General features: G+C 40.3%; 2 protein-coding genes across 2 annotated transcripts in view; one reads left to right on the top strand and one right to left on the bottom strand.

Annotated features, from left to right (window-relative positions):
* Positions 1-2,878: 2,878 nt before the first annotated feature.
* Positions 2,879-5,196, top strand: tac3a (tachykinin precursor 3a). Its single transcript, XM_029435361.1, has 7 exons — positions 2,879-3,152; positions 3,558-3,673; positions 3,767-3,866; positions 4,132-4,161; positions 4,255-4,308; positions 4,439-4,505; positions 4,809-5,196. The coding sequence occupies exons 2-7, from the start codon at positions 3,572-3,574 to the stop codon at positions 4,825-4,827; spliced, it is 372 nt and encodes a 123-aa protein (XP_029291221.1). The 5' UTR covers positions 2,879-3,152; positions 3,558-3,571; the 3' UTR covers positions 4,828-5,196.
* A 1-nt stretch (position 5,197) lies between these two features.
* The window catches only part of c1galt1la (core 1 synthase, glycoprotein-N-acetylgalactosamine 3-beta-galactosyltransferase 1, like a), a 5,519-nt gene continuing 878 nt past the window's right edge, over positions 5,198-9,838 (bottom strand). Inside the window, exons 2-4 of the mRNA XM_029435318.1 lie at positions 9,052-9,306; positions 7,667-8,331; positions 5,198-6,257 (exon numbers count right to left, since the gene is read on the bottom strand). Coding sequence (XP_029291178.1) covers positions 5,907-6,257; positions 7,667-8,331; positions 9,052-9,262 — 1,227 coding nt within the window. The 5' untranslated portion in view covers positions 9,263-9,306 and the 3' untranslated portion in view covers positions 5,198-5,906. The remainder of the gene's footprint in view (positions 6,258-7,666; positions 8,332-9,051; positions 9,307-9,838) is intronic.

The raw sequence follows: 9,838 nt of genomic DNA, 5'->3' as shown, positions 1-9,838 counted from the left end.
GTGCATCTCTTGATCTACCGTGGAGAGGCCTCGAATCATCTGGAATCTCTTCTTATTTTAATCTTCATGTCACCACGAGCAATAGCAAACAGCAGGGATTGGAGCTGAGTGTGTGACGGTCTGTTTTCCTGTAATTGTGTTCACACATGTAGAATCCCCTTTGGACTTATTATCCAGAGAATGCAAGTTGTTCATCCAACCACAGCCTGTAAACAAATATAGCTAAAATCTACACCCTGTAATTTCTCACACATCATTGCAATCTTACTCTCTCTTTTCACCCTCGCACACTGTCCTTTTCTGTTTCCTTCTGTCCGCTTATTCTTTCATAACATCTCTCCCATATAAGGCTGTGGCCTCACTGTCCCCTCTCAACTCCAGGGTGGCCATGAAAGCCTGCACACATGGATGATTGGCAGCTCTAGATAGACAGGATAGGATTAACAGTGTGACTGTACTGCTGTCTCTATGTGCCACTCTCCTCAACCAGACACACAACTTCAAAGAGGAATTAATGTGTATTCTCATATCCTTACATTGACCTCCAAATAAACTAAATTGCCAGACTGTGTTTTTTCGTCTTGCGCTGCCTTTTACAGTCATAGTCATGTTGGAGAGTTGAATAAATGATGTGAGATAAAGAAACACTCAACATTTATGTGTCCACAAAGACACAAACACGGAACATAAATGTTTCATTCCCAGTCTGGGTATTGCCTCTCTATTTCTAAATTTCCATTTTTTTATTCAATAAGCGATGAAAAGAAAAGCAGGATCAATGGGCAAAATGATTGAATGAAAATGATAAAGTAGGTAGGGGTCAAACCAGAGAGATTTGACATGATGCTGATATTTAGGCACCCTGCACTTTACGCACATGCAAATAAATGTTTGAGAAACATCTGAATAGGAGAATGAAGAAGCCAGGCAGCGTTGATTAACTTTTTCCGACATTGTAAAATACGTTTTTAATATTTTTAAGAGTACAACTGACTGCTCATGTCACTGATTACTATAATACAAGTATTAGACCTCAACACAAATTCTGCCTAGAGACGAGGCTGAGCTGTCTATTTTTAATGTTATCTTCTCTTATGCTGCTCCACCTATAGCTACCATGTGCTACCTGCTGTGGGTAAGCCAACCATGAAAGTCTTTCTGACCTTTCTGCATGCAGCTGTCCGCCGCTTCTAGGGGAGCCCACTCCAAGTCAGAGTTTTTTATTGTGAGGTGTGCCGTTAATGAATGATGTCCAAAAGCAATACAGCAGAGGGTGCATGTCATTGCATTCAGCAGTGTGCAGGGCATGTGACTACCTGTGATGTATTGCAGGATGTTCATTTAGCCCTGCAGCATATCTGACCCAATATCCATTCGCCGTTCAGTTAGAAGAGAAGCTTCCCCTGCCATGGCATGTTGTGGATAAACAGCCCCTGGCCCTCTCTCCCTGTGCTCTCTGTCAGTCCAAAAACAGTGTCGCTTTGATTACCAAGGGGGATGAAAAAACACTTATTAATAATGTAAAAATGCAATTAATGACTTCCCCCACCTCTGTCAGATCTCCCATCCTAAACCCCTGCTATGCTGCAATCCCCACGCTACTACATGCAGGAACAGGACAAATATGGAAATGGGAAGTCATTACTAAAACATAGCAGTGTTAACCTTTTGTGAAATACACTATTTGAATTCTTGTGTGGTGCTTTGTTGTGGATGTTATACCCTCTTCAATCAGGCTTCAGCCTCCAGAGACCACAGCCATTGAAATCTGCCGTAGTTCCCCATGCCTCTTTCACAGATATGATGTCAAACTTTGCTTTGCTAAAATATTCATACTTCTTTGCATTCTAAATGTGTGCTAAAACACCAACACAAGTCTAATTGACTGTGTAATTGCAAGAACAATTATAGGTTTAGTATGGCCATTAAATTTGAGTTGTTTTCAGCTGCCGCTGATGATGTAGGGAAAACCATTTTTTTCATAATACACAGAAATATATTTTCAGGAATTACATGAATATGTTTATTTTATAGGAAAATGACACGGTATCTTTATTACAAAGCCAGATAAACTCAATCATGTAGAGCTACTTGGAGGTAAATATATTTTAAAAGTGTCACACAGTCTGTGCTTATACAAGTTACAAGACAGACAATTCATCTCAGCACCTGTCAGAGCCTATAAGAGAGAATTCAGCAGCCATGAAAACAATTTCAAGTGACCCTCTGAATCACGTGTTACTCGTTGTGTCAGTGCTGGATGAGGATGATGTGTGTCCGTCCTAACAACACATCTCAGCCTATAAGTGCTATTGAACATTATCAAATATATATTCTCATTTTTATTTCAATGAATTTAAATGCATATAGTTTGGTGTGAGATTAAAGTGTTATACCATTAACTAACCAAAACCCACCCAGTTCTGTTGACAAATGCATTTTCTGTGTGTTGGGGCAGTCAATTACAAACACACAGCTGTGTAGCGATCTCGTCGTATACATCACCATCTTCTATAGTGATATGCACAGGCAGATGCTGTCGATATAATTACTTCCTAAAAAGATTAGTATCTTAACAGTGACCATGTCTACTGGTCAGTTGAGTGGAAAGGCACCAAGAGGAGCATGTGAAGCTGATGGCAAAGAGGTGGATAAATGAGACTGCAGCACTTTGAACACACAAGTTCTCAGTTATTTCAAACAACATGGTCAGCTATACAATTTGCTTTCTTTATTTGTCCCCTTATTAGCCAAAGACAAATGCATATTCTATAAGGCAATTACGAAATGGGTTCATAGATGTGCCTGAGTCACGAACCTATGTCATCGTGACGTTTTTCTGGACGTTTTTGTTTCTAATGGTGTGTGTGCGTGCGTGTTTGGTGGGGAGACAGCAGCTCTCAGCAGCATCATGACCATCAATGAGTATTCTACACAGCCTTCAGCACAACGTGATAAAACCTGATACTCCGCCTACGCTCCAGTTGCTGATTGGCGTTACGCAGGTATCCAGCTATTATTTATTAGCCCAAAGTGTGGACGCCTCATTCATCCTGATCGGATCTCACTGCAGGATCTATCCGTCTGCACTGTACTCTGCACCAGGGCGCACGGAGACTCTTTTATCAAACTATCTGCTCTACAGAAAACAGGTAAAAGAAAAAAAATACTTTTAAATTCCTAAAGTAAAATGTTTACATATTTATTCTGTTTTCAACAGATGTCTTTTTCTGTCAAGAAGAAGAGGATTTAAGGGTTTATCGTGACTTTTTGGAGAGGAAGAAAAAGGGGCTGCGTGACACTATTGCTGTCGTGTTTTTTCTGTCTTTGCTGTTTATATACGAGATAATCAAAACAATAATTTAGTAATTACATTAAAATTACGTTTCATGAACTATATCTTTGTAAACCTTACACCGCGCGCTTTTACGCACCAATTACGCAGCGAGTTATGCGCAAAAGGGTACAACTGATTCCTGATATTCAGCGATATTTTTACCTATAAGGAAACAACTTAATGAAACAGGATATACCTAACTGTACAATTTCTCGTACAGGCGGTGCTGAGAAAATGAGGAGAGGTTTGCTGCTAGTGGCTCTGTTCCTCGTCATGAAACTTCGATACAGCCAGTCCAGATGCGAGGAGCCCGGATCGCGCAGATCAACTTCAGATGTAGGTTTCCTGACGAGTAATGACCAAACTGATTCTTAGACCATCTTTTAACAGAAAGTGATTTTGTATTTTGTTTGCTTCTCATAACTGCAGCAGACCACAGGCTTGGACAACCTCAAGCGGAACATTCTGAAGAGGTATAGCGATTTGGATTATGACAGCTTTGTAGGTCTGATGGGCAGAAGAAACGCCGGTAAGTCTATAATAATGATGATAATAATAATAATAATAATAATAATAATAATAATAATAATAATAATAATAATAATAATAATAATAATAATCGTAATCCTGTTAATAGAAAATAAATAGAAAAACAACATAAAAAGGGAAATATACTGTTGTAAATGCTGTCCCTTTCTTAGATATGGTGATTTACTTATATTTTGATTTGATTTTCTCAAATGCTCACTTCTATTTTACAAAACTGTTTTCCTTTTCGATTTCATTTCTATCAGATGATAACGCTGTACAGTCACCACAAAAAAGTAAGATCTTTGTTAATCAGTAATGACATGACACATGCTTGTTTTATTTTAATTAAAACCCAAAAGTTAATGTTTCCATTCTTCTTATTTTAGGAGAAATGAATGACATTTTTGTTGGTCTTATGGGAAGGAGAAACTCAGAGCCTGGTGAGTGTGGCAATTCTCCAATGTCAAATATCCATAATAGCCCTGTTGGCTTTTGTGAATATTGTCTGTGGTGTTCATCATGCAGAGAATGTATCTTGATGAGACTATATTGTAATGTCTGCTCTTACAGATAATGGTCCCTGGAGGAGAGAGTATCCAGAGAGGAGAGGCATTTTTCTCAACAAGTGTAGGCTGAGGTGAGTGCCTCGGGTTTCTTTTTCACTCAGATGGAACATCTCCACTACTGCAAAAATAAAGCTAACACTTAAGAGGATCTGTACATTTCTGTTGTTCAAACTTTAAAGTCTTAAAATGACTGCTGACTCAAATCATTTATTATTTTTTATATTTCCTTTATGTTTTCCATTTCTAAAAAGTACATCTCTAGTTGGCCTTATTTATGACATGTATGAAACAATTTATTTTACATATTTAAATAGTACAAGTGTAGGAATAATACTCATACGTATATTGTACATTTACGATGCTTTTCGTTGCAGGTTTCTACAGGGGCTGTAGACATTCATATCGAAGCAACTCTCTCATCTGGCATCGATGACAGAAGATCACAGAGAAGACAAGAAATGAGTAAATGCCGTGATTCACACTGTAAACCTGCCAGCCGATTTATGAAAGTGACCATGAACTACACAGATTATTATTATTAGTATTATTATTCTATTTCTTTATCATGTTATTTCTTCAAATGTTCAAAATAAACCTCATTTTTTTTATACATCATGTATTCATTTAAAACGTTGGTGCATTTTCCTGAAGCTCTGGATGAGTGGTTCTTTAAGCTCGACAAGCTCCAGTGCAGACAGTAATGTGCAATCACACCTGATACAATTTCTATTGTTGGGTTATATAAAATCACTTGACAAGAGAGTTTCATTGTTGTTTTGTATTATGCTGTGACCATCAGAAGCTACATTGTTCTCAATAAGAAGTACAGGGGGGGTTCAAGTACAAACTTCTACATCATAGCATGTCATATCACTTGAAAAGGTAAAAAGAAAATATATTTTTAACAGCACAGTTGCTGCTTTCCTTACTGAAACAAACACTGCTGGCTGTGGACTTAGGGTCTGCTTTAACTATTAAACAAATGCAACACAAAGGCAAAAAAAATCTAAAATCAAATGTTGCATGTTGCAAACAAAACATTTTAAAAAACACAAACAAGCAAAGAGGCTGTAAAAAAAGAGAGGCTAAATATTTGTTGCGTTATATAAATTGTGACAGACACTGCTATGTGTTGCTCTGCTCTAAAAACGAAAAGAATCGGCTCAGACTCGTTAAAGTAAAATAATATTCTATGTGCCTCCTTCTGCATCACTCCAAGCACATATCTGTGACTGTGTAACATTTTTAAATTCATGAACTAAAATGCTGATTATGTCAAGCGTAATAAAACCAAAAGTTTACCTTGGTTATAAACAGCCAAGTCAAACAGAGCTGCTACAAATATTAACCACTCTCACTGTGAGTGCTGACAGAGTCATACTGGCAGGAATTATACTGCGATAGAATCAAGGAAGACCTAAACATTAGCCGACATACTGTGCAGGGGAATCAAACCCATCTGAAACACAGTATCAGCGGTGCCTGCCTTGAGTGACTGCAGTCCTGTTCTCAGTGATGCGGGTGATTAGATCGTCTTTCCCCTCTTTCTCTGGCTCCATCTCTGCTTTAGTATGGTTTCCACTAACAGAGAAGGCTGAAGTTGTGTGACTCCTTCCATCTGTCACCTCCTGAACCCCTTTAAGTCCCGCCGTCACGGCTGTCTGCAAGAGTGGGCCGAGGCTCAGACCCCGGCGTAAGGAGGGCTGGTAGCGTGGCCTGTAGCCGTACGCTCTCAGGTGATAAGTGTAGTACTCCAGTATGTACATCAGCTCTGCTTCTACATAATGGAAAGATACCGCCAGGTCAGAGCAGCACTGCGGACCCTGAGGAAGAACAGACCACACATGCAGACACACGTTAGCACAAACACATACACGTAAAGATACAATAAAAATATATTTTTTAACATATTTCCACGGCATTTTAGAAAACAATCATCCCTATAGTCGACCACACTGCAATCCGACTAAAGAGTGCTTCCTAAAGAAACTGGGCACTGAGGTTATTAGTACATTTACGTAAACAGGAGTAAATCATGCATTAGTCTGGGTCTATTTTTCAGAGGCGGATTAATACACATGGCAGTAGCAGTTTGTAATGTAAGTTTGACTCGCGATAAAGTGCCCATGTTCATCTTGATGAAGACAGTAACCCAGTGCAATTCATTTGTGAGTTTAAAAGCTTTTGTAAAACAGAGCGTGGCTCAAGACTTGGCTACAAACTAAATACTTGTTAGTGGGAACACGTCATGGTCTTTTTGATAAGTTCTTGCAAACTGTCGAATGCTGACACCTACGAAACAACATTTGTTCAGTCTGATAAAAATATAATTACTTTATTATTAAAAATGGATTTGTTATCTTGTTTTCCTTTCAAAAGCCGAGGACTATACAGCTCCATACACTGGTAGTAAGTGTGAGACAGGATCAGTAATGAAACTGTCTCATTTTAATTGCAAAGTACAATAAATTAGTTGCATCATCTGCGACAAATTTTCCCTTTGTTGACAGGACATTGCCTCTGCTGCAATCATCTGCTTTAAAATGAACTCATCTCGATTTCAATTCACTCGTTCTATGCAGGGGTCATCGTACCGCATTCAAATGTGCCAGATGATCACATATTCATTTATTTAGTTATTGTCCCTCTGATGATCACTTTCATTTTGTTTAATTCATCAAATGCAAAATAAACAGTATATTGCACACTTTAGAGACGAGGTCCCTGTACTTCTCAAAATAAAAGGATAATTATCTCACTTGAAGCGCAGATGTAAACTAATGATATTAAAGGATTTTCAACTAATAGGTTCACCTCCTCAATAGCATGTCTTCTTAACCCGACTTGCCCTTTAATAAGGCTAATCCAGTCCTAAGGATGTCCAGTCTTATCTCGGAGCTATCTGAAAACCTTCAGATAGCTCCGTTATAAGATTACAACCTTGCTTTAAATGGCGCCATTTTAGGCATAAGGACAGTTTACAGAGTAGATATAGGCGAGAAATATGGGTGTGGTATGACATGCAGCAAAAGGTACCTGGCGAGAATCAAACTGGGGATGTTGGGCTTATATGGTATGCTTCTTAACTATTAGTCAACTGGATGCCCCATTCTAAAGCATTTTTAGCACAAGTATGATGTATTTGTTTGTTTGTACTATCTCTACCAACTCGACATGTAATACCATTCTGCAGCACTAACTCACACATAAAAACACAAGTGAAGGAACTTGCCTCAACAATTGGGTAGTAACAATAGCTCCAGTACCAGAAGCTCTTGGAGAACTTGCCAGTTAGATGGTGCTCTGGCACAAACGGATGGAAAGTTTCTCGATGCAAAGTATCTCTGGAGTCCCCGGCCAGAACGCCCATCTTCTCCAAACACTGCCCCAGCGCCAAGTCCTCCACAGGTGTGGTGTGTGAGCAAACTTTGGTCCGAAAACCTTCCACAAATCTCTTGAGGGCCTCTTTGCTAAGCACGTAGCCTGCCCCTCCACTCATGTAGCCTTGCTTGGTGTAGGGCTTGAAGCGTTTGCCGAAGTAGATGGGCTCTTCAGGGGTGTGGTTGGACAGAATCCAGCGCAGGTTGTCCACCACCACATAGGTGTCATCGTCTGCTTTTAAGAACCAATCTGCTTCACTCGCATGGTGCTCGTAGACATAATGGAAGGCTCGAATGGTCTTCCAGTAGAGCTGGTCACGGCCCTCCTTAGTGCCCAGGCCCACAGTGGGGAAGTCTGGGTCATCCTCAGAGCTCATGAACACCACCACGTTGCAGTGGCGACTCCAGGTGGCCCTGACATGTCGGGCCCTGCTCTGCAGGTTATACGGCCCCGTCATCACCCAGCAGAGAACACGTACCTTCTGGTACAACCCATCTGCCACCCGGCTGTCTTCATCTAGAGGGGGACACAGCAAACAGTACAATACATATCAACTGGTGTGCCGTGAAGCAAATGTATGTGGAGTTCCATCAGGAATGCCACATTACCCTGGTACTCCTCACACATGAGCACGACTGCTGCATATCCAATCAGTTTACTCCACATTCCTTCTGTGGTTTCTTTCCTTTTATTGCACTTTTCTACTGAATGAGAGTGGAGTAAGAACTCAGATGACCTTGGACAACTTTCAATAGTTTCCCAAGTAGTACCTACTAGAGGCCTCAACAGATTAGAAGGACATTGAAGACAGAATAACAGAATACCTCCGGTTTCCGTCAAAGCCATCTTGCCAAATGATATACACTCTGCTCTGTCAATGTCCGTCACTGTCTTTTAGTAAGCTATCATGCTTTTTCCCCACCACCGTCATCACAGCGAGCATCGAGGGCCTTAAATGGCTCAGTAGTGAGTTGACAACCAGATTATGTGGATCTTATTGAATAGTGTTAAATTTTGAAAATCTAGCTATGTTGGGTAAGAGATACAATGTTTTAATTTAGAGGAAATTAGCTTAAATGTAAAACAGCTTTGACATCAAATCCCACGAGTTCAGCCACACTGGGAATGAATAAAGTATCCATCTATAAAAATGGCTGTATACTGAACAAACTCTATTTGTCCCCCGATACAAATGACATGGTTTTATCTGTAGAGGTGTGAATGAGAGTAAAGCACCTGCATGGTGAGGGTGGAGCAGGTTTATGAGAGCAGCTCCCTCCTTCCTCCAGCTGGTTGGTATCTCCGACACCGCTGTGGCTTTTTCCTGAGCCTCTGACAGCACGGGGTAGCTCCTCTCAAACCACACCTGGCGCAGGAAGAAGTAGATGCTGTAGGCCCCCACCAAGAAGCCCAGGGAGAAGGCCAATCTGGAGCTGGAGCCCTTCATGGTGAAACCGTCCCCTGCACCGTGATGTCCCAGTTACAGCATGTCTACACAGGACATAACACACCAGCATCGACTTGATGGACTGACAGACCTGAAATGTGTCTCTTCGAGTCACTTCAATATTATTTTGCAAATCATTGTGTCAGAGAAAGCAATAAACTCCAGTTGTATTTGCAAGGCAAGACATGTTTTTGAAGTGTGCATTAAAAATGAGAAGATATGGTTTAAATAAACTCGGTTAGCTCCATATCATATTGGATGCGCTTTTCAGACCCAGACTACAACCCATTTTCAAGCATTGCCCCCTGGAGCCTAATCTCTCCCTCACACAGTCACAGCGACATGTTGCCTTGAAACAAACTTTATTGTGCGTGTTCTTGTTATACATTTAAACAGGAAACTCTAAAACCAGAGACAACTGTCTCACTAAGCTGAAAATCTTCTGAGCTTGAGAGTTATTGGGGTCAGTACACAGACACCGAACAGTGACTGTGAACGCGTAGAACTTTTGTTCCCAACCTAAATTGCTTTAACATGAATGTAGGACTAAATCAGAAAGTGTGATCCAGTAAAATA

The sequence above is a fragment of the Cottoperca gobio genome, chromosome 7 (genome assembly GCF_900634415.1).
Source record: "Cottoperca gobio chromosome 7, fCotGob3.1, whole genome shotgun sequence".
In the NCBI taxonomy this organism is placed as follows: domain Eukaryota; kingdom Metazoa; phylum Chordata; class Actinopteri; order Perciformes; family Bovichtidae; genus Cottoperca; species Cottoperca gobio.
The sequence above is the reverse complement of the archived record's forward strand: the minus strand, read 5'-3'. Positions and strand labels throughout refer to the sequence as shown.